The sequence below is a fragment of the Chrysemys picta genome, chromosome 11, assembly GCF_011386835.1.
Source record: "Chrysemys picta bellii isolate R12L10 chromosome 11, ASM1138683v2, whole genome shotgun sequence".
In the NCBI taxonomy this organism is placed as follows: domain Eukaryota; kingdom Metazoa; phylum Chordata; order Testudines; family Emydidae; genus Chrysemys; species Chrysemys picta.
In genome coordinates, this window is record NC_088801.1 from 14751277 (window position 1) to 14776900 (window position 25624).

At 38.6% G+C, this 25624-nt stretch overlaps 1 protein-coding gene across 7 annotated transcripts in view; it reads left to right on the forward strand.

The window, feature by feature from the left end:
* The window catches only part of CCDC93 (coiled-coil domain containing 93), a 105211-nt gene that overhangs the window by 26425 nt on the left and 53162 nt on the right, over positions 1 to 25624 (forward strand). For 4 of the 7 annotated variants that reach the window (XR_010591541.1, XM_065561593.1, XM_065561594.1 and 1 more), the window contains exons 7-11: positions 3654 to 3754; positions 10551 to 10590; positions 13456 to 13548; positions 14309 to 14359; positions 15774 to 15860. Coding sequence is in view for 5 of the 7 variants with exons in the window: in XM_065561593.1 (XP_065417665.1) it covers positions 3654 to 3754; positions 10551 to 10590; positions 13456 to 13548; positions 14309 to 14359; positions 15774 to 15860 (372 nt within the window). In the remaining 2 variants the exon portion in view is untranslated. Of the gene's footprint in view, positions 1 to 3653; positions 3755 to 4621; positions 4640 to 10550; positions 10591 to 13455; positions 13549 to 14308; positions 14360 to 15773; positions 15861 to 25624 lie in introns of all 7 variants that reach the window. The other 3 variants (XR_010591540.1, XM_065561592.1, XM_065561597.1) reach the window with 1 other exon arrangement.

The window sequence follows — 25624 nt, forward strand, 5'->3', positions numbered from 1 at the left end:
GTGTTAAATCTTTAACAGAAACTTCCTGTGCAAACTGTCAGTTGGTGATTAAATAGGTGTTAACAAACAGCATTGCTACTGGATAGCCTGCCCCTCTAAGGGCCAGAGGCCTGGGTCCAGCCGAGAATAGGACAAGTGTTCCCTGTAAAGAGTTGCAGGAAGGGGGTGGGGAGGGGGAGGGTGGAAGGGAGGTTGTAGAGGAAGGGACAGTTTCCTGTAGTGGTCACTGGAGAAAGGAGTCTTCAGGTGAGAAGCCTGTAAGTTGTGGCTGGATAGAGAGACCCTGTTGGAAGTTTTTCCGTTTGCGAGTTTATTGGTCGTTATTGGAGGCAAGGGCTAAAGACTGATTTAGGCATGCTTAATAATTCTCTAGGCTGGTGAGGAATGTTGGCAGCTTACAAGCATCTTAAGCAGACTGGTTTAAAAACCTTTTCCCTCTGTCAGTTGTTGGGTTTCATCATCCTGCTGCTTAAGACATTTAATTGATTCTCCAGTTATCGTAGGCTGGGTCTACAGTATTGCCTTGTTTATACTGGAAATTATCCTGCTTCCAGCCATTAGTGGCCAAGTATGTAACTGCCTCTTGGCATAGACAAGGAGAGCCACAAAAACGAAGCTTACAGTAGTAATTCCCACCAGAGCAAACTGTAGCTTCCTGGTCTATGCTAAGCTATTTAGGTAGTTGGAATGGCGGTGCATTCCCAGTGTAGATAAGACTAAAGAAAATTGGGACCTGTAATTTTCCATCTGTGCAACTTCAGAGGTTGGGGGTCTATCACTCTTGTTTTTTTCCCCCTGCTCAAAGTAGCATTAAACAGCACAACAGAAAAAAAATACCTGTGCTCTGTCTTCACTACAGTCTCCACTGTTGCTACCATCAGTGTTGCTGGTAGGTGTCTTATGGAGACAAGGTCGTGGAATCTTGCAGGCCAGACAACTTGAATTTCTAATGCAGAAAATGAGCAGAATAACTTTTCTTGCAGGGAAGAAACCCTCCCAAACCTTCATACTACATAATTAAGTACTGGGGAAAAGTCACCTTTGCAGGGCATCCTTACATCACTTTGCACTGGAATTTGTGGGAAGAGATCATCTTCTCTAAAAGAGGATCAAATAAATGTGAAAAGATTATTCGGTCATCTGGATTAATTATTAAAACTGTGGACTAAAGACCTACCCGCTGTACTCCAGGGGAATATGAAATGAAATTTATGGTTCTGGCCAGGACTGAAGGCTGGCAAAGGGAATATTAAGAATTAGTAATAGTGACTGGAACTAGAGCTGCTACTGATGAAAGATGAATGTGCTGTGAATTGAGATTCTCAGTAAGTAGTTTTACGTTCATCTACACAATTATCTGATGCTAAGACTAACATTTATGGTGTATTTGTGCATGCTGTAATTGCTATGACGAATTCCATTCCTTAGCATAGGTCTAGCATAGGGAGACATCTGATAGTAGAAAGCTCTCAAAGTCCAAATCCAGTGGCTGGAAGGAGAAGCTAGACAAATGCAGACTAGGAATAAGGTAGATTAAAAGTGAGAGGAATTGTCAATTTACTAAGAGACTTGGTTGATTCTTGCTCACTTGAAGTCTCTATAAATCAGAATTTCTAAAGATATGTTTTACTTTATCAAGAAGTTATGGGCTTGATGCAAGAGTTGCTGCGTGAAAATCTTGGTCTGTGTTACACTGGAGGTCAGACTAGAAGATCACTATTGTCTCTTCTGGCTTTCTAAAATCTTTGAAACTATCATCCCAGGTGATAAAATGCCATGTCCACTAGTTTTCCTGATATTGGTTAAGTATGAAAAATACTAGGCTTGCTTTTCCCTGTTTTTAACGTTTTGTTGCATTACCAGCCCCAAGCATTCAAACATCATGAATCAAGCCCCTCCAAAACATGAGATTGGCTTAAAATTTGTGACATTTTAAAAAAAATGGGGTGGGGTATTACCTATCTGGTCTTGGAGCCTTTAAGGTTCATGTTTTCAATTTTCTCTGTAACCATGAGGGCTAGGGCTAGAAATGTGCATTTCTGAGAGAAAGAGAGCTGACTCGCACTTAATCAACTGACTCTGATAGCTGGGGCCTTAAGAAAAACACCAAACATTACAAACCTGGCAGTAAAATCAGAAGAGTTGACAACATATCTTTTGATCTGTTTTTCCAGTATTTTCATCGCCAGTAGTATTTGTGGATCTTCATTTTTAATGTTTTTTATAGAGATTTATCCTTTTATAAATCACTTTTTAAGAACTATTGTTCCAGTTACAGAATGTCTCGTGTATTTGCCTCTCCCTCGCACCAAACAAATGACAAAAATAACCCCATTAAAAGTGCTTCATATCCTGGATCCAGTAGTTCTTTTGTTACTTCCCTGAAGTACTCTTAGGTCTTTGTTATACATAAAAGGTTGTACTGCTTCATTATACGAATATAGTTTAAGTGGTATAGCCCCACAGTGTAGTATATTTGTGCTTATACCGGTATAGCTGTTCCCACACAGGAAGGAGAATAAGCTATTCTGGTATAAGGCATCTTCATATTGGCATAACTACATCCAGGCTAGGGGGTGTACAGGTATAACAATATCATTTAAAAAAATCACCCCACCCAATAGTTACAGTGCTACAGAACTTTATAGATGTGGCCTTAGTGATCCTGCATGGTACAGTAGAACCTCAGTTACGGACACCTTGGGAATGGAGGTTGTTCATAACTCTGAACAAAACGTTACATTTCTTTCAAACGTTTACAACTGAATGTTGACTTAATACAGCTTTGAAACTTTACCGTGCAGAAGAAAAATGCTGCTTTTAACCCTATTAATTTATATTAAACAAGCACAGAAACAGTTTCCTTTCCTCGTTAAATCTTTTTTAAACTTTCCCTTTATTTTTTTAGTAGTTTAACACAGTGCTGTACTGTACAGTATTTGCTTTTATTTGTCTCTGCTGATGATGATTGCATACTTCAGGTTCCAAATGAGGTGTGTGGTTGACTGATCAGTTCATAACTCTGTTGTTTGTAACTCTGAGATTCTACTGTATTTACTGCACTTCTCTCCAACTAGTATTTAATTGTATTGAACATTCTTTAACTTAACTACAATATGGCATTGATTAATTTTGGTTGATAGAATGCTGGGAATTTTTTTTCCTGCATGCTTTTCCCCTTAAAATATAATAGAATCTGTTTTCCCCTCCTGTGTGAGTGGCTAAAGGAGCAGCAATTAAGTAGATAGTAATTAAATTTAATTATCCAATTAAGACATAATTCCCAGTTACTGAAGCTGTCTGTTTAATTATAGGTTTTTTCATTTAAAGAGGCATCTGTTTTGTTGGTTTTGGCCATCTTTTCAAATGTGCTTAAAATGGCAAATTGAATAAATTATGCCTTTTGTGAAATATTCATGTGTAATATTAGAAAAAAGGAAGAAGAGGGAGAAAGAAAAGAGGTGCTCTACGAAGCCTTTTAGGTCTAACGTGGTCAGGGTGTACAAACCTAACTGCAGAAGCAGAATTCAAAGCAGCGTGGATGGAGGAGGTGGGAAGTTGAACGTGGGATTGGTCATTATCCATTTAAAAAATAAAACCATTTATTTAGGAGAAGTTCTTGACAGTTTCTGAATTCGTTTACTATCTTGCAGGAGGTTTATAAACCCCAGAGAAAATACAAACGTCAGGATGGAGCAGAAGAGCTGCTAGATGAGGAATCTAAGGTTCATGCCACACTTTTGGAATATGGCAGGTAAGTGGATCTCATCAGTGTTAACTGTTCACTTATCCTGATGTGGTTCAAATGCTTTATATTGTGTAAGCCTAGCAACCTAGGTTTTTGTTTGGAACCCTTTTATTTTCATGCAGACTGCTCAGGTTTAAAGAGATGTTGGGTTTCACATTTTAAGTTTACTTAAACTATAAACACTTTGGAGCAAGGGCTGTCTTGTTGATATGTACAGTGCCTAACACAGTGGAGATTCAGTCCCTGGGTGAGGTCTGTTAGCACCACTATCATATAAATAATGATAGTTTATTGTACATGGTTGATCTGTGCACGTAAAAAAAATTGGTCTAGATTCCTGACACTTCTAACTGGGTTGAGACTTTCAGCTGTGATCTTTAACCAATGTTGCCTTTCAGGGAGTGATTTCTGGAAGTCTGAAAGAAAGGGGATTGAAGTGCAGTGGGGTTATCATTTTGTTTTGAAATGGTGAGGATGTGGTTAATACCTCAGGAGACTGAATTGTGGCTATAGCACTGATGCTGCCTGTGCTATGCGAACGAACTTCCAGATGAAGAGACACAGCTAATTGAAAATAAATATTTGCAAATATCTGTTGCCTTTTGAAATCTTTCCAGTTTCTTATGAGATAAATGGGGGAAAACATGTTCAGTATTTGGGAAGAAGGAACTGGAGTTACTAATATACTTTCTGTTTCCAACTTCTATTTCTAATATTTTCTTTTTCTTAGCTTAGTAATACTTAAGCCTCCCTTACCAGATGACTTTTCCACTGTGATCTCTTTCTAAGTTCTTCAGCTAGTATTGAGTTTTATATCTTTTTTTTTTCTTTCCTTTTTTGTATCTTTTTTTTCATCCCTCCTCCCCACCTTAGATTTACTGACTCTTTACTGTGAGTATGTTCCTTTTGACTTTTATTTTAAGGCAGCAACGGTGCCCTGTGTTGGAGCATGCTTTATAACATTTCCTCTCATTCTCTGTGTATTTGGCAATGGCAGCATGGACTAACATTTTCTTTCCTGCCCATTGACAATAAGACTGCAGATTTTATTCCACTATGTTCTTAACAGAACTATTGAGGTATATTTGGAATGCAAATATGAATGAGAAAAGACTCTCCTTTCACTCAGCACACATGCTTGCACCTTTGAATGCTATACATAAGCTAACCAAAGAACATTATTTTTCAGTGGATTTCAATATAGATATTTTAAATATTAGCAGATTGGCGCGGAAAAATAAGTGTATTTGCCATTGTGTGTAAGTAGATCTAATGAGATCTCTGGATCTGTTCAGAACACTACTCTATCATCGGAATCTCTAGTGCTTCAAGAAATAAGATGCCTGTTGTATACAGGAACTCCTCACTTAAAGTCGTCCCGGTTAACATTGTTTCGATGTCAAGTTGCTGATCAATTAGGGAACATGCTTGTTTAAAGTTGTGAAATGCTCCCTTCTAATGTCTTTGGCAGCCACCTGTTTTGTCCACTGCTTGCAGGAAGAGCAGCCCGTTGCAGCTAGCTGGTGGGTGGTTGGAACCAGGGTGGACCAGCAGCCCCCCTATCAGCTCCCCACTCCCCTAAGTTCCCTGTGCAGCAGCTGTCCCTCCCCCCACTGCCATGTGCTGCTCCTGCCTTCTACCTTGCAGCTGCTCCCATAGACTCCTGCTTGCTGTACTGGGGGAGGGGGTAAGAGGGGGGCTAATGTTAGGGTGTCTTCCCCTGCTCCTGCAGCCCACTTACCCCATCTTCCATAGAGCAGGGGGGACACACGACGGGAGGGAGAGAGTTTCTAGGCAGTAGCTGCTGTCTCCGGTCTCAGCAAGCTGATTTAATTAACAAGGCAGTGTACTTAAGCCTGGGGTCAGCTTCTTAAAGGGGAAATGCGCATTTTTTCTCTCACACACAGGGTGTGTGTCTCTGTCTGCCTCCCTCCTTTCCTGCTGCCTTGTAGAGTGTTGTGAGAGTTTAACCCTTGAGGGCTCAGTCAATTGCTAGTTCATTTAGCAGTAAGGCATTCCCTGGGAAATATCCCACCCTCTGACTCCTCCACCTCAACGAAGCTTCACAATCATCATCACTGTGTACCAGTATTAAATTGTTTGTTTATGTGTACTATGTGTGTGTATATATAGTCTTTTTGTCTGGTGAAAAAAATTTCCCTGGAACCTAACTCCCTCATTTACATTAATTCTTATGGGGAAATTGGATTTACTTAATATAGTTTTGCTTAAAGTCACATTTTTCAGGAACATAACTACAATGTCAAGTGAGGAGTTCCTGTATACAGTTGTTAATAATTCTATAACGAATCTAACATTTACAAAAACTGTGTGCCGTAATCTTGAAATGACACAGCTGCACATTTGTGACGGAAAATGAGTAAATGTTCCTTAGCTACCGTGTTGAGAAATCTTACAATATGCTTTGAAACAACAAGTCAGTGGGAGTTTGTCCAAAGGCTGCAGAATTTTGCCCATTCCTAATTGAAATATTCCCATGAATCTACCATTTTTTAAAATACCTTCTTGAATGAATAAAATTGCTGGCTTCTCCCTGAAGTTTTTGTTCATTTGGAAAACTTTGTATTTTAAAAGGGCAATTTTTTTTAGTTTTTGGGTAGAATTAATTAGAATTAGTTTTTAATTACTTGTGACCACTTCATAATGAATTTTGTTTTTACTTTTATAAAGAAAAATATAATGTTACAGTTGGGAGTGGCTCCATTGCATTCCATTAAACATCTGTCTCTGCTACACTCAACAATTTACTGTTGGAAAATATTCTTTGCAATGATCTAAGCTAGACTTTTTTTTTTAATGAAATACTAGTTTCTGCACTGGTTGGTGGCACTCGGCTGGGAATGATTTTGACTTGTGTGCTAGTAGATTCTCTCCCCCCCCCCCCCCTTTTTAGGACTGCCCATTTAAATCCTGAGATAGTTCTGGTTTAGATCAGCAGATTGGACCCCAGCAGGCGAGAGTAAAAATCTCAGGAATATCAAATTCTGGGTAGATTTTTTTTATAGGAAGGTTTTGGTGCTCTTCCAGGCCCACTACATTTAAGAATCTGAATGAGCAGCTTGAAAGATGGAGTAAAACCAAGGAAATTTTCATCTTGTGGATCATCAGTAATGATTTTGGCTTAAATGTTGCAGAACATTTGGAGGCACGTTTCCTCTACACCTGAGGAAAGAGGAACCAAACTGGTGGAAAGAACAGATAAAGCTGCAGCATAAGGAGGTTTAAACTAGGACTTCAGAGGAAAGGGCAAGTACAGAGAGAGCAAATAAAAATAGGGATGGACAGGCATTGAAGGATAAAAAGGTCTTGTAGTGGAAATGAGGTTTTTGTTAGATTCAGTCATGAATTAGTGAGAACTCGTGAAACAAAATATGCTTAAAATACAAGGTTTGTTAAAGAGCTCATTTACAAAGTCAAGGAGCTTCAGTAGGAAATTAAAGGAGACTAGAGGCATGCAGTTTGCAGGGTAGTGGGCATGACTGGAAATTTGTTAGATTGATCATTTGAGCTGATATTAGCCCCTTTAATTATTACAGTATGTGTAGCATGCTGTTAGGAATTGTGGAAATTTAGGCTGATTTATAAACAGTGAAGGGAACTTGGAGAAAACTAGGAATATTGCAGAATTGTAATGGATTAAGTATGGATATCTTGCATAACATATTATAACAGGAATATGTTCTGGGACTCCTGACTGAAGAGAACCATTTTTGATACGGCACAATAAGCAACAAATGAGAACATGTGATATGTACAGAATTATGATTACAGAAGAGATCTGAAACTGTGGCGTAAACTGCATTGCATTTGGTCAGAGAAGGAAAACGTTTGTGTGATCATAGGTCTGCATTGAACCTGCCAGCCAAAAGTGGTGGTAATCAGAGAGAGGAGAAAGATTAAATATATAGTAAAAGTTGTTGAGGAAAATGGGAAGCAGAAATCAACGTTTAATAGACTAAGGATGACTACAAAAGCTTAAGTGCTAGCAAAGAGGAAAACATTAAAGTTTAGACTGGTATTATTGGGTATAATGTAGGATGATGTAAATTAAAATAAAATAAGCAGCTGTACTTAAGAATGAGGCACATTGCACAAAGGTGTAAGTGGTAACCTTCAATGTTTTAACTGCCATAATAATTTTGGAATGGACCATTGATCCCATTTCAACAAATACAGATCAGACGTAGTACAGTAATTGAATCAGGCCGTCTTTACACAATACCTTAGTCCAAACTAATTTGGGTGTAAATTCTAGTTCACACCAGCATCTTGCACACTAAGTGGCCCATGTGGACCCTGCTGGTGCACACTAAAAGTTCCTTAGTACCTGTTAATATAATCCTGTTTGAAAAAAGACTACATCTATCATGTATCAGAGGGGTAGCCGTGTTAGTCTGAATCTGTAAAAAGTAATAGAGGGCCCTGTGGCACCTTTAAGACTAACAGAAGTATTGGGAGCATAAGCTTTTGTGGGTAAGAACTTCACTTGCATCTGAAGAAGTGAGGTTCTTACCCACGAAAGCTTATGCTCCCAATACTTCTGTTAGTCTTAAAGGTGCCACAGGACCCTCTGTTGCTTTTTATATCTATCATGTAGGCTAGCCCTAAGACTCCTTCACTGCAGACATAGTAATTATAAAGCCCATTTAGCCTTTAACTCCATTCCTTCCAAATGCCTGGAGAAACAGATGGGCATTACTATATACAGTTATGGCATGTGGCATAATATGGCTATAGACACTGAATATCTGCTGCCATATTCTCACTTGTCTTTTCTTCTACTAGTCTTTCTGAGTTTAAAGCTCATAGGTTGGCCAAAACCCTAATCCGAAGCCCAGTGAAATCTTTCTGTTGAGTTCTGTGGGGTTTGGCCACCCCTTATTTACATATCACAAATTAATTTGGGGGCAAAGGTTCTAATACATCCGTTTGTAGTACAGTACATTCTATAAGGTATTGGTCCCCAACCTTTTTGTGGCCAGTAGCACATTCATGTTTTCAGAAGAGTGTGGTGGGCGCCAACAATTTTTCAAGGCTTATTTTGTATTTATACATTAAATAATACAAAAAACATCATACACTGCTACCTCGATATAACGCGACCCGATATAACACGAATTCGGATATAATGTGGTAAAGCAGTGCTCCGGGGGCGAGGCTGCGCACTCCGGTGGATCAAAGCAAGTTCAATATAACGCAATTTCACCTATAACACGGTAAGATTTTTTGGCTCCCGAGGACAGCGTTATATCGAGGTAGAGGTGTATTTAATATTACATAATATATGAATCCAGAGAGAAGCCGCGAGGACAGAGAACACTGGCGCCCGCAGCCCCAGAGTACTCTGTCCCCAGCAGACGCGGGGCCCCGGCTTCTCTCCCCCGCTGGGCACTAGGCGGGCCCCGCACCTGCCGGGAACAGAGAACACTGCGCCCACAGCCTGAGTTCTCTGTCCCTGTCGGGCGTGGGGCTGCGGCTTCTCTCCCCTGCTGGGCACTAAACGGGTGCACATAAATGCTCCAGCGGGTGCCATGGCGCCCGTGGGCATCGCGTTGGGGACCACTGCTATAAGGCATGGTATATGCATAAGTTTTGTACCAGTGTAACTGTACCTGTTAGGAGTGTGATTTATTTCTATATTTATTGCTGAAGTAGTTATACTGGTATAACCCCTGGTGTGGATGCAATTATGTAGATGACTTTTATAGCTAATTCCCCTTCCCATATGGGAATAGCTGTGCCAGTATAAAGCACCTTTAAACTGATATAACTGCATCCAGAAGAGGAGGATTGTACTGCTTTAACTCTACCAGCATAGTTAAAGTAGTATAACTTTCTAGTGTAGATCAGGTTCTTAAGGCTGGGAGTTGTGTTGGCATAATCAAAGGCTGAATTTGACCCTGAAGGTACAAAGGTTGAAGGAGATAAGTGGGCAGTTAGTGATATCAGGGGTGTTTCCCACTGTGAGAGCCTTTTGTTTAAACTTTTACTACTTTTATTCATAGGATGTTAGAAACTCCTTCTACAGCAAACACCACTTTAAACAGTCTTTTATCTCCAAATAATTTTTCCAGGAATGTCAAGCTTGTCCTTTCATACTTGTGTGTATATATTTTTTTATTTTTTTTGTGAGTCTTTATAATGCTGAGTTTGGTTACTCATTTCTGACCTAATAACATTTGGTTACTTGTGAAAAGTTGTGCATAATAACAAAATACACTCTGTTTAAAAATGTGGGTTAGTGGGGGATACGTTTTTCTTTGAGGAAAAAATTAAACCAAAAGCCCATTTGTGTGTATGTATTTAGTGCTGTGAGGATTTAAGGCCTTGATATAGGGAAAAAATTGCAATTCAGAGAAGTGTTTAAGCATTGCACGAGTCCCATTCATTGACTTCAGTGGAACTTAAGCGCTTTCCTGAATCAGGCATATATAAATAACTGCTAAGCTTTACTTTCCTCCACCAATGATTAAGCCTCCCCTAAGTAAGAGCATATTGCTCTGCAGACATGAGCACTATAGAATGTTGATTGCAGCTCTATGGAATGACAGTATAGAAAGATTGGTGGGGAAATGAAAATTAAATTGAAAATATGCCATAAAGTCTATTTTATTGGAGCATTCAGTAACTAACCCAAAGCTGGCTTTTTTTCTTGTGTTACAGAATTTACCTCTTAGTGCATTTCTTAGGTACAGAAAATTAATACAAGTGTATTTATGAAATTGAGAATGTTGGTTGTTCCAGCAACACATTTCTTTAACTTCTTTCATGTGTATTTTAGGAGGTATGGATTTAGCAGACAAGCAGGCAAAATGGAGAAGGTAAGGGGTAATATTGATTACTGATATAAATTAAGAAACAACAGTGTGGTCAAGGGGGAAGGAATCGTATTTTTTCTCTTCTAAAGAAACCTCAATTCTGGAAAATCTTGAAGGAAGGCTATGAAGTCAGCAGGCTTGTGTGTTTTGTTGCCTTTTTTTTTTTTTTTTTTTAATTGCTAAATGAAACTAAAGCTCTGCAGCCCATGAAAGATATAATTGATTTCTACCTCTTTTTTTAAATTATCTCCCGACATTGAAAATATCCCTTAAAAGGTCATGTCAGGCTGCTTTCACAAACAATCTGTTTGACACAAATCCAATAACAGACTGCTAAAAGTCATTTGATTAGATAAAATTGTTTTCAAGCAATGATCACGCAAAGGATCATATGCTGTGATGCAAATGTATTATGCTGTGCCATGAATAAAATATTGTAAGATTGTCCCTTATTATAGCTAATGTGACCATGCTTTGTTTTTGATTAAATAATGCTCTTACTAGTACTGTGCATATCAAATTTTTAGGGCTGTCAATTTAATCGCAGTTCACTGACACGATTATCTTAAAAAAAAAAAAAAAAAAAAAAAGTAACCGATTAAAAAATGTATTATGATTAATTGCAGTTTTAATCGCATTGTTAAACAATGGAATACCAATTGAAATTTATTTAATATTTTTGGACATTTTTCTAAGTTTTCAAATATATTGATTTCAATTACAACACAGAATACGAAGTGTAGTGTGCTCACTTTATTATTTTTATTACAAATATTTGCACTGTAAAAATGATAAATGAAATAGCATTTTTCAGTTCACTTCCTACAAGTACTGTAGTGTGATCTCTTTATTGTGAAAGTGCAATTTACAAAATGTAGATTTTTTTTTTTTTTTTGGTTACATAACTGCACTCAAAACAAAACAATGCAAAACTTTAGAGGCAACAAGTCTACTCAGTCTTACTTCTTGTTTAGCCAATTGCTAAAACAAACAAGTCTGTTTACATTTATGGGAGATCATGCTATCTGCTTCTTATTAACAATGTCACCTGAAAGTGAGACCAGGCGTATGCATGGGACTTTTGTAGTCAGCATTGCAAGGTATTTATGTGCCAGATATGCTATACATTCATATGCCCCTTCATGCTTCGGACACCATTCCAGAGGACGTGCTTGCATGCTGATGACGCTCGTTTAAAAAAAAAATGTTAATTAAATTTGTGACTGAACTACTTGGGGGAGAATTGTATGTCTCCGGCTCTGTTTTACCCGCATTCTGCCATGTATTTCATGTTATAGTAGTCTCAGATGATGATTCAGCACATGCCATTGATTTTAAGAAAACTTTCGCTGCAGATTTGACAAAACGCAAAGAAGGTACCAATGTGAGATTTCTAAAGATAGCTACAGTACTCGACCCAAGGTTTAAGAATCTGAAGTACCTTCCAAAATCCAAGAGGGACAAGGCGTGGAGCATGCTTTCAGAAGGCTTAAAAGAGCAACCCTCCAATGCGGAAACTACAAAACCTGAACCACCAAAAAAGAAAATCAGCCTTCTGCTGGTGGCATCTGACTCAGATGATGAAAATGAACATGCGTCTGTCCGCACTGTTTGGATAGTTATCAAGCAGAATCCATCATCAGCATGGATGCATCCCCTCTGGAATGGTGCTTGAAGCATGAAGGAACATATGAATCTTTAGTGCATCTGGCATGTAAATGTCCTGCGACACCGGCTACAACAGTGCCATGCGAGCCCCCGTTCTCACTTTCAGGAGACATTGTAAACAAGAAGTGGGCAGCATTATCTGCAAATGTAAACAAACTTGTTTGTCTGAGCAATTGGCTGAACAAGAAGTAGGAAAATATTGGAAAATACAGAAAACATCCATAAATATTTATGGTATTTTATTGCTTAACAGTGCGATTAATCACAAATACTTTTTTAAATCGCTTGACAGCCCTAAAAATTGTATAATTTAATACACCCATAGAAATAGAACATGCTGCAGCACAATATTACTTTGTTTCAGTAACAAGATGTTCTTATTGATATAGATAATGCATCAAATTGTGAGCATATCCTGTTGCAGGTTGGTAGGAAAGCATAATATGGTTGGCGGTAGGGTATGTGAAGAACCAGTAGCACACCAACATTTAACTTATAAATTTAATATTCAAGTAATATAAGAAGATATTTCTAACTGTGTGGCTGTGGGTAAAAAATAAACCAATCTGCAGCTATGACTGAAGTGCAGTCCATAAAATATGACTATGTCCCTTCACAAAGTCCTGTTGGCTTTGTTAGCCAATATGTCAGAGTGTCGCCATTTGTCATCTGAATTAAGCCACTACAAGAGAGGGGACTTAAATGTTTGGGCAGAGTGATGACGTGGTGTCAAGAAATACAGTATAAATCTCTGGGGAATGCTACTTACCTTAACAGAATTAATTCTTCTGAAAGTGGACAGTCCCCCACATAGGTTTATATCTTTATATTTAAAATGTGTTTTCAGGTGCACATATTTTAAACCACTACTTTGATCTAGATTTAGACTTTATGTATATTAAAATACACTTGTAAAAAATGCTGCTTTCTTATATTTGACCTGCTATACCATACACAGAGATGGGGGGGGGGGCTAAATAGCCATCAGTCTTACACAGGCTGGATTCCCATTAAACTCAAAGTGAGTTGCACTTGCTTGGGCAGGGCCTGAACTTGGATGCTAGGCAGAAGATAATATATTTCAGTTATTTAAATATAAAACTGAATTACAGTTTCTTCCTTGTTTTACTTTCATAACCTTTTGACTGCTGGTATTATCTTATCATGTAGCTATGTGGTATATTTATTTTCCTTAAATAGGCTGAAGACAAAAAAATGGTACTATCTCAAGGACTTGCAGCGGCAGGAAAGGCTGATGCCTATGATGATGACGACCTTCAAGCTGCTGAAGAGGTGTGCCACACACACACACACATTAGATATTAATAGCTTGGGGACAGTGTAAAAAGCACAGCATGTTCTCTTTCCTCTCTACAAAGAGGAAACGTTCAATAGCTTAGCTGAGCAATGAGTTCCTTTCAGATAGGGAAATATGGGATAATAAACAGATGCACAAAAAGTAAATGTTCACTTAGGATTTTCCATGTAAAAACCTGGCCAACATTTTGTTTTGCAACCATGGAGCCATTCGTATTTAGGACCTGATCCTGTCAATGCCGTTTTGGGAAAGGAGTAGCTCAGTGGCCTCATCTCCCATTGACAATGATGGGAGCTGAGTGTCGTAGGCGCCACATGAACTGAGTCTTTACTGTAATCAGAGAACTTTCTGGGTGGACTAATTTTGGCAACTGCCTCAGTAACATTAAGACAGGTTTCAGAGTAGCAGCCGTGTTAGTCTGTATCCGCAAAAAGAAGAACAGGAGTACTTGTGGCACCTTAGAGACTAACAAATTTTCCAAAGAAGTGGGCTGTAGTCCACGAAAGCTTATGCTCTAATAAATTTGTTAGTCTCTAAGGTGCCACAAGTACTCCTGTTCTTCTTTTTGTGGTAACGTTAAGTTTACTCTTCTGTTAGGAGCATTAAAATAGAATGCAAATTGGATTGATTGGCTGATGAGAACTCTCATAGAACAGAAGTATGCTAAGTATTTAAAGGCCAATAATGGTAATTGTTTTGTTTACATGTTCTCTCTTATCTTTCTTTTCTCATTAGCTTCGCATTAAAACACTGATGACTGGAATGGCTGCAATGGCAACAGAAGAGGTAAGCAATACTTAAAGCAAAGCGACAATTTCAACATTTATGCGCATTGATATATCTTAGCCATCAGAATTCAAAGTAAATTTATCAGCAGAGAGAATCCCATTGACTTTATTGGGATTTGGGTTGGGCCCAAAGTGCATTGAGACTTTGCTAGTCAGATAAAAGGACTGTTGTGTAGTTACAGAGATTAAAATAATAGAGTGCTCCAATCCCAGGAGTCTGGTTTTTTTGCTGTATAATAAATCAGTTCAGCACGGTTAACAACACTTAAATTACTTGTGCCCCTGAATTTCCTCTCTATATCTGCCATTGGCTTTGAAAGCTGTCATTGTTCCTGAAATATGGTTAACAGTTGTAAGTCGGCATGAGGTACTGAAATTATGTATTAAAAATGGATACAGGGAAAGATGATTGAACATGAGAGAGTACTTTTCATAAGACTTCTGACTTAAAATCCTTCACCCTAAAATAATGATTGCGGCTTTTGCATAATTCTAGTGCTGCTTAAGTGGTTTCTGCAGAAATAATTGCATAAATAAACATACTACAATGCAACTGCCCTTGAAATGGCATTTAAACATATGAAGCCTTTGTGTAACCTAGACTTTCTCACACTTTTACTTTACAGAGCTAAGGTAGGGATCTGATAGGGTATTCCTCTTACTGGAAAAAATATTGTGTGCATTTCATTGCATTCAACACATCACATCTAAGATTTGATATCTTTGATATAACATAACATCTAAATGTTGCTTGTTTGCATTATTATCCTTTCCCTGCAATTGCATAGTGATTCCGGATGTATCAATAAACATAGTAAACATCTCTGTACTATTTTGAAAATCTTGATACCTTTCACATTTTCTGATGTACCAAATGGACAGAAATTCATTTGACAAATGGTGGACATGACAGACTTGCTTTGTGATCAGATGCTTCCTTGAATTCTTCATCTTAGGAGAGAGATTTGGCTTCCCTAAACACATGATTTAGGACAAACACTATTTCACACACCTACATGGCAATAATTTGGCTCAAAAGTTGTTGATCCAAACTGATTCCTGTTACAGAATGCTTTTGCATGCACAATGCAAAAATATGTATTGCCCAAGAGCTAAAGCACTTTGACAGTCTGCAAAGGTGACTTCAAATTTAGTTGAATTATTGGTGCTATGAAGGAAGCCTCAGTAGTTACATTTCTTCCTGGAGGGCATGTAAGAAGCTTCATTTGTTTACTGAGTTCTGCGGAAGATGAACTTCATTACATGCTTCATTCTTTTATAAACAGATTTGATTACATTAAAATAGTATTGTATTTATATAGTTCCGGGGGAGGTGCTTTACAAACAAACCTACAATTTATTACTATAGATTGTCTCAAAGCTTCAATAAATGCTTCTTGGTTTAATTGCAGGGCAGGTTAACAGCTAGCACAGTAGGTCAGATTGTTGGACTCCAATCTGATGAGATCAAGCAGATAGTGTCGGAGTATGCTGAAAAGGTATGTTCTTTTCTGGTTACATTTTATCAAATCATATTGGATCATTTAGGCCCCGATAAGGCAATTAGTTTGCAGTGGTTTCTATAAAGCAGCATTTATGACAGTGCTAAATAGTGAAGACACGATTCAGGAAAATATCCCTAAGCAGGAAAGCATTTAAGCACATGCTTAGGTCTTGATGGAACTTGGAAGTCAATGCGAATTATGTGCTTCATAGCTTTCTTGAATAGGGATGAGCTTAAGCATGTCCTTAAATTCTTTGCCAAGTTGGGGCCTGAATCAACACCCTGTTCTGTGACTGAGAACAGCCATGGAACAAAGGCCCTGATCCTGCTGATACCTGCTTACCTGGTTGGCTTTAAGCACACAAGTAGTCCCCTGGGCTTCACTGGGACTGCTTATGTGAGTAAAGATAAGCAAGCGTAAGTGTTTGTTTGTGGAACTTGGACATTGCTCTCATTGGGCCCCCATTACCAGCCATATGACTGGGTACTGATTCAGTAACTAGCATTGTCAAAACCAAATCCTTGCTGCTTCATTAATCAAGGCAATTAGTTTTGTTTTTTAGCTCAATTTATTGTATTCTACTGGGATTGTTTTTTACAGTACTGTGAAAAGAAAATCTGGCTCTTTGAGCAATTAATACGTATAATACATCACTGCCAGATATGAGTTATAGGTCGTTCTTATGTCCAATAGTCTTCTCATATTTCTTCCTTTTCGTTGACACTTATGAGGTATGGCGCTTTCCCACTTATGAGAGAAACCCTATAACTCAACAGAGGCTATGGCAAATACCCTGCCTTTCTCTATTATAAAGGAATGGAAGAACAGAAGCCATAGGGTCATATTTCAATGTTACATTGCTTCCCTTCTGAAAGAAGGCAGCAGGACCTTGACTATTACAGTAGAACGATGATTAATAATCTAGAAAATAAGAACTGATTCAAGTCAGACCAAAATGTATCACATGTAAAATTGAATTTACTAGATATTCTAGAACAGGATCCTTCCTCATGTGTGTGTAATAGAAGAGGAAGTTGAGGGTATTATCAAACACAGCTCATTGAAGTATTAACAACTTCCCAATTTCCAGAAACCTCTATTTAAATCCCAAATTAAAGGGTAATTGGCAGTGACATCCCTGCCCTTGATGGAGTTGCTGTTCTTCCCCAGCTTTGTTAATCTTGTTCATTCTTGCCAGGTGTGACGTGTCCAAAAGCCCAGAAAGAGATTTTGAGAACTGTTTTTGCCTTTTGCATATACCATATTGTGCCAAGAGATAGATGTTTAATAATAATTTCAAAAGGTGGTTGCATCTACAAGGCCTCCCTCTACCCTTCTTAACTTTGAATTCCTCCCACTGTTTCAAAGAATACAGGTCGTGTACTCTCAATATACTTGCTGCACATTCCCAGTGAAGTTAGACTTATAAGTTTATTTGTCATTCAGGGTTGCCTCCTTCCATTGCTATAAGATGGAGTTTTTCTTTAAGAAGTTAAATGACTGGATTCTGCAGTCCTGCACCTCTCCTGAAAGAGTGGGTTTATCACAAGGTTGGGGGAGCCTCCCTTTTTAAAATCTTGACAGAATGTTGCTATGAAGCATATGTTTTTCCACCATCTTTTTTAAGGGCTGTTTGTACAAAATTAGGTTTGCTGTTACTAAGGTGTGAGAGATTCCTCTAATGTGAGTATGCCAGATGGTGCCCACTTCAATACACAGAAGTATTGTTTGCATTAGGAAAGCTTCTTTGCTGTTTCTTAACAAGGAAGGATAATTATACAAGTGACAGAACTAAAAGAATTGGATGCATGTAGTGTCAAAAATACCTCTTTTAAAAAAATACATAAAGGGGATTGTTCTTACCAGTGACGGCAATGACTGTTGCCTGCAAAGTGATTACACAATGAGAGAGTTGTTAAGTCAGAATATTGGTCAAGGCTTGCGTGGGTAAAAATGTGTCCATGTCTACAATCTTCTATTAGAAGCTAACGTGCACCATATAAATTCAGTTGGAATAACATAAAATAAGCATATTAATAGCTCAGTGTGATTAATAACTATGTCACTGAAAGACTGTGTATGTGTTTTTTTTTGTTTTGGTTTGGGTTTTTTAAATACTGGAACCTGAAATGTATGAAGGCAAGAAGAAATGCAATGTACTAGCATTGCCTTCCTGTGTATGAAAAGCTTTAGGATAAATTATCACAGATTATCATCGAACTGTGCAAAGTGCAAAACACAACAGCACTACTGTTAGAGTTCTTCTGATTGAACCTGTCTTGAATGCTTCACTTGATTTAGTTTATTACACATGGGTTATTTGTAAGGCTATGTTTTAGTCACGGGTATTTTTAGTAAAAAAGTCATGGACAGGTCACTGGCAGTCAACAAAAATTCATGGCCTGTGACCTGTCCATGACTTGTACTAAATCTTGGGGATGGGGGCGGCCCGGGGGAGTGCTGGGGAGGTTATCTGCGTCGGGGGCGTGCCGCAGGGGGTGATTGGCGGGGCTGGCAGGCTCCCTACCTGGCTCTGTCTCTCCCCGGAAGCGGCAACATCCCTCAGCTCCTAGGCGGACGTACGGCCATGCATCACTGCGTGCTGCTTCATCCGTCAAGGATCAATAATAGAATTAGGGCTGTCAATCTATTAAAAAAATTAATTGCGATTACTCGTGCGATTAAAAAAATTAATCTCAATCACACTAGTAAACAATAATAGAATACCGTTTATTTAAATATTTTGGATGTTTTCAGCATTTTCAAATATCTTGATTTTAATTACAACACAGAATACAAAGAGTACAGTATTTCACTTTATATTTATTTTTGATTACAAATATTTGCACTGTAAAGAAACACAAGATATCGTATTTTTCAATTCGCCTAATACAAGTACCATAGTGCAATCACTTTTATCTTGAAAGTTGAACTTACAAATGTAGAATTACACTGGTCTACAATTTTTGAGAAGTCGTCTGCTTCAGATATAAAATGTGCTATTTATTATGTATTTTGATGTGCTGAATTCAAATATGACAATTAAAACAACTGATTGGCTACTGTTTCTAAGATATTTAACTTTTTACATTTTATGTCTATGTATATTGTGTAGATAGAGTTTTAATCATAAATTGTAAACCTAGGTCTTTTTTCATGTGTTTATGGTTGCTTTACATGATGATATTTCACCTGTCCTGTTTATGTAACACTTTAAAAATCAGCAAAAGGGTAATGTAAAGAAAATGTATTATGAAACAAAAGGCAAAAAACTATTCTGTACATAGTTTAGTCCTATTCAGTGTCTACTCGGCGCTTCTTGGCTTGTCTCTTGTATTCATTAAATGGAGCATCTCTTGTCACTGTCCAGCAATAGTCTGCAAGCATTGATGGGCTCCATTTGCCCTGAAAGCGTTTCTCCATTGTTGCAATGTCCTGGTGAAATCACTCGCTGTGCTCGTCGCTCACTGCTCCGCAGTTCGGTGCAAAAAAATCTAGATGAGAGTGCAAAAAATGTATCTTTAGTGACATGTTGCAACCAAGGCTTTTGTATGCCTTGAGGAGGTTTTCCACCAACAACCTGTAGTTGTCTGCCTTGTTGTTTCCGAGAAAATTTTATTGCCACTAACTGGAAGGCTTTCCATGCCGTCTTTTCCTTGCCACGCAGTGCATGGTCAAATGCATCATCTCGAAGAAGTTCACGAATCTGAGGACCAACAAAGACACCTTCCTTTATCTTAGCTTCACTTAACCTTGGAAATTTTCCACGGAGGTACTTGAAAGCTGCTTGTGTTTTGTCAATGGCCTTGACAAAGTTCTTCATCAGACCCAGCTTGATGTCTAAGGGTGGTAACAAAATCTTCCTTGATTCAACAAGTGGTGGATGCTGAACACTTTTCCTCCCAGGCTCCAATGACTGTCGGAGTAGCCAATCTTTCTTGATGTAATGGGCATCTCTTGCATGACTATCCCATTCGCAGAGAAAACAGCAGTACTTTGTGTATCCAGTCTGCAGACCAAGCAAGAGAGCAACAACCTTCAAATCGCCACAAAGCTGCCATTGATGTTGATCATAGTTTATGCATCTCAAAAGTTGTTTCATGTTGTCATAGGTTTCCTTCATATGGACTGCATGACCAACTGGAATTGATGGCAAAACATTGCCACTATGCAGTAAAACAGCTTTAAGACTCTTCTTCGATGAATCAATGAACAGTCTCCACTCATCTGGATCGTGAACGATGTTGATGGCTGCCATCACACCATTGATGTTGTTGCAGGCTACAAGATCACCTTCCATGAAGAAGAATGGGACAAGATCCTTTTGACGGTCACGGAACATGGAAACGCTAACATCACCTGCCAGGAGATTCCACTGCTGTAGTCTGGAGCCCAACAGCTCTGCCTTACTCTTGGGTAGTTCCAAATCCCTGACAAGGTCATTCAGTTCACCTTGTGTTATGAGGTGTGGTTCAGAGGAGGAGGATGGGAGAAAATGTGGGTCCTGTGACATTGATGGTTCAGGACCAGAAGTTTCATCCTCTTCCTCTTCCTCGTCTGATTCAAGTGAGAATGATTCTGGTGCATCAGGAACTGGCAGTCCTTCTCCGTGGAGTACTGGGCGTATAGCTGATGGAATGTTTGGATAATGCACTGTCCACTTTTTCTTCTTCGGACACATCTTTCCCAACTGGAGGCACCATGCAGAAGTAAAAATTGCTGGTATGATCTGTTGGCTTTCTCCAAATCATTGGCACTGCAAAAGGTATAGATTTCCTTTTCCTGTTCAACCACTGGCGAAGATTTGTTGCACAAGTGTTGCAGCATATGTGTGGGGCCCACCTCTTGTCCTGATCTCCAATTTTGCAGCCAAAATAAAGGTGATAGGCTTTCTTAACCATAGTGGTTCTACTGCGCTTTTGTGATGCAAAAGTCACTTCACCACAAACATAGCAGAAGTTATCTGCACTGTTCACACAAGTACGAGGCATCTCTGCTCACTTTGGCTAAACAGAAATGTGTCCCTTTGCAAAATCAAACACTGACAAAGCTTCGTTATGATTGCATCATCCATGACTTCTAGGAATAACATGATGAAATTCATATCATGTATGATGCAATACCAGCTTCAGATTGCATCATTCATTGTTTTGCCTAAAAAGCTAGTACTGTCCAAACCCAGTCATGGATTTATTCATAGATCCAGTCAAAGATGTATTTTAGTCATTTCTGGTTTAAATTGAGATCCCTTCCCTTTATAACTCACTTATCCTCCGCCATTCCCAAGTCAAGGTTCGTATACACTGACCCAATAGCATATCTTGAAAACTAGAGCCAATCAACAATTTTAAGCATCATTTTCGTTCTCAGCGACCCAGAATTAGTAAAGTTTGACTACATTTATTTCAGAAGCATTTTGGCTGTAGAACAGTGTTATGTACAAAAAATAACGGCACTCAAAACCAAAACAATGTAAAACTTATGAGCCCAGAAGTTCACTCAGTCCTATTTCCTGTTCAGCTAATAGCTCAGACAAACAAGCTTGTTTATATTTGCAGGAGATAATGCTGCCCGCTTCTTGTTTATATTGTCACCTGAAAGTGAGAACAGGCGTTCGCGTTGCACTATTGTAGCTGGCATTGCAAGATATTTAGTGGATCTGACGTGAAGATTTATATGTCCCTTCATGCATCAACCATCATTTCAGAGGACATGTGTCCATGCTGATGACGGGTTCTGCTTGATAACAGTCCAAGGCAGTGCAAACCGATGCATGTTCATTTTCATCATCTAAGTCAGATGCCACCAGCAGAAGGTTGATTTTCTTTTTTGGTGGTTCAAGTTTTGTAGTTTCTGCATTGGAGTGTTGCTCTTTTAAGACTTCTGAAAGCATGTTCCGCATTTCATCCCTCTTAGATTTTGGAAGGCACTTCAGATTCTTAAACTTTGGGTCGAGTGCTTTAGTTATCTGTAGAAATCTCACATTGGTACCTTCTTTGCTTTTTTTGAATCTTCAGCGAAAGTGTTCTTAAAATGAACAACGTGCTGAGTCATCATCCGAGACTGCTATAACCTGAAATATATGGCAGAATATATATGGTAAAACTGAGCCGGAGACGTACAGTTCTCCCCAAAGGAGTTCAGTCACAAATTTAATTAACACTTTTTTTTTTTTTAAACGAGCTTCATCAACATGGAAGCATGTTCTCTGGAATGGTGGCCGAAGCATGAAGGGGCATATGAATGTTGAGCATATCTGGCATGTAAATACCTTGCAATGCCAACCACGAAAGTCCCGTGCAAACTACTTTCTAGTGACATTGTAAATAAGAAGTGAGTTAACGTTTTATTTCCAGTAAATATAAACAAACTTGTTTGTATCGATTGGCTGAACAAGAAGTAGGACTGAGTGGACTTGTAGGCTCTGAAGTTTTGCATTGTTTTGTTTGAGTGCAGTTATGTAACAAAATCTACATTTTGTAAGTTACAGTTTAATGATAAAGAGATGAATTGAAAAATACTGTTTCTTTTTTATCCCATTTTTACAGTGCAAATATTTGTAATAAAAAATATAAAGTGAGCAGTGTACACTTTGTATTCTGTGTTGTAATTTAAATCAATATATTTGAAAATGTAGAAAAATATTTCATAAATTTCAATTGGTATTCTATTGTTTAACAGTGCAATTAACTGATTAATCATGATTAATCTTTTTAAGTTAATCGTGTGAGTTAACTACGATTAGTTGACAGCCCTAAATAGAATACAAAGTTTTCCACTTGTAGTGCATTGGCTCCTATTGACTGTGAACAAAAATTGATTTGTTGTTGTTTATTTGTATGGTCCAAAGAGTGTGTTAAGTACTGATTTGAAGATGACCTACCTGTTGTGAAGAGGTTACAATTTAACATCAATTCAAACTAGTCATTCAACAGTCTGCATGTAATGAGTTGTATGTAGGTCTCAGGCTAACTCCAAAAGGAAACTGGGCACAAACATACATCTCAGCCTGTGATTGTGTCCCTTTGAGTCAGAGTGGAAACATGAAATGTGTGGGGAGGAGTGAGGCCATCATGTTGGGAGGAGTCTTTCATTGCCACTAGCTATGCTGCAACTAGTTGTGGACAAATAAATTATTTCTGTCTATAGAGCTGTTGATCTGGCACTTTTTTTATCAACATTAAATTCATGCAGTCCCAACAAAACCGACAAATTACATTTTTAAACCCTCCTAGCTTCTTGCACTCATGTATTCAAATAACAAGTAAAAAAAAGCCTTGTGTCAAACTCTGTGCCCTTTATAGTCCTGAAGAGATAATGAAGACGTCCTGAAAAAATGAAATCTAAGGGACCGCTCCACTGAAAATGCATGTATATGGACATTTAGTCCCAAAGGAAGGGTTTTAGTTATGCCAAAGAACAAAGTTCTGCCTCTGCAGCCCTAGTAACCTAGTAACATCTCAGTCTTTAAACTTCTCTGTGCAGTCCAGATTTATATTTGACAAAACTATTCTCTAATTCCCAGTACCTTGTTTTCAAGAACGTTAGATAGGATTTGTAAGTGCTCAGTAGCTCTCAGAATCAATACCATTTGTGTGGACAAAAAATGGAATTATGCTAACTTCTTTCTTAACCACAGCTGCTACTTATGTACAACAAAAGCTCTTAAGGGAAAAGAGAACTTTTCAGCTCTTAACCTTCATGAGAAGCTCTAATGAGGATGCACTTACTGTGGGTACTCAGTCAGATTGTACCTCTGGTTGTTCCTCCTCTTTGGAGAAAATAAATTACGGTCTTTGTCAAGTTGGAGCCAAGTATAAGATTTTAAATAACAGTCTTTCTTGGCTCTGATGCTGTCCAGTATGAGTGCAAATGTATGACAGGCTTCTAGAACTCCCTTCCCCTGAGGTCAGTGTTTAAATACCAGATTGCAGCTAGTTGGACGTGACCACTATCTGCTATCCAAAGCAATTAGCTGCGCTCTCACTGCCTTTCATGATCTTAGTTCACCCTGCATCATAAATGTTCAGTGAATGAAAAGGGGACAGTAGATTGTGGCAATCATGGCCAAAGTCCCTATCTGAATCCAGTCATCAGCAGAAGGAATCTGCAAAGGCTGGACTAGTTGGAGATTCTAAGAAGTCATTCACCAAAGCTTCCACAGTCTTGCAGAACTTTCATGGTGGTGGGCCAGCTAATCAGACCCAACTGCCTTTTTCTGGATAAGCTCTGAGACAAACTAAAAACCGTACCATCACTTATGAAAGCCTAGAAATGAGATAAACCTTGCTCTAAAAGTCACTGGATTCAAGCTCTCTGGGACCCATGTGGGGGAGGAAATTTAAAGAGCTGTGGACCTTGTTTGAACACCCTACTTGACAAACTACGATGGCAGCTCACAGAGCATCACTTCCTAGCCGGATTTCTGACTCAAATTCCCTGCCTCATGAAACCATGAGTTAAACTATTTTTTCCAGCTCAATGGACACAGTACCAGAGAGGAGGAGATAATAGTACTGCCATCAGCCAAAGCTAAGCTAGATGGGTCAGTCTCTCACCTGCAGGCTCTGAAAGCTGTGGTGGCAATCTGTTAGCATTTACAACTGAAACCATTGCCTCTCTGACTAGTGAAAAACGCTTGGGAATAATTAGGGCCACTCCATTAAGAGAGAGTCTAAACTGCCCGTAAGAAGGTCTAGCTATAGGCTTGGTAGAATTAGATTTAATATCAATGTTTATTTTTAAGCATTTTAATAGATTTTATTTATTTAAATTTTCTCCGTTGTAAGAAATTGAGGGATGTGACAAACAATAGTTGACAGTAGATACTGAGATTCAAAAACTTAACATTATAACCTTTTAAAACACCAATTGTCAACATGTCAAAATTTTCAAAGTAAATATCCATAATTAAATAATAAGGTTTCAAGCAGCATTTTTTTTACTCTATCTGTAAATTTCAGTTTTATTGATGGAAATATTTGTGTGGGGGGTGGGTTGGGTATGTGTGCGAAATCAGTGTATAATGTTTACCAATAAAAATGTAATCCTTCCAAGCCTGTGTCTACCATCTACCCTAAAGCACACACAACTTCCTGAGCACAGAATGGATCAATCAGCCCATGTAAAGAATCTTTTCAGTTGCTCCTTCCTAAATTACAGTTGCTGTAAAAGTGACAGTGGGCCAATGGTAGTGTACGTTACTACCTTACTATGTGTTAATCTCCTTACAGTGTGGGGCTCCAACCCGGATAAAGCAAGGGGATGGTGTTCCTCCTTCTGATGCCTGATTTCCTATTGGCTACGGACAAAGATTCATATATTCATTTGATTAAGGATGGAAGAGATCATTACATCATCTTTCATCTAGTTATTTTTCCTGTATTGAACCCAGTAATCAGTGCTTGACTAAAGCATATTTTCCAGAAAGGCAAACAGTCGTGATTTGAAGATTTCAATAAGTGGAGAATCCACCACTTCTCTTGGTAGTTTGTTTCAAATGTCCTTTGGACACACTTATTTATGATATGCTGCCGGCTGACCACTTGCAGGATTTCGCAGAAGAGAAGAGTCCTGCTAAAGGGATTTAATTCTCGCTTTTCAGATCACTGCTCCTTCAGTTATAGGACAAGCTGGTACTGGAGATCAGACTGAGCTACAGCCATCTTTAGTGCATGATGCAAAACTCATGCTTTTCTGAAGGCTTTCTTCTCACTACTAAGAGAAACAGTGACCTAAGCTACATGTTCTCTGGCAAA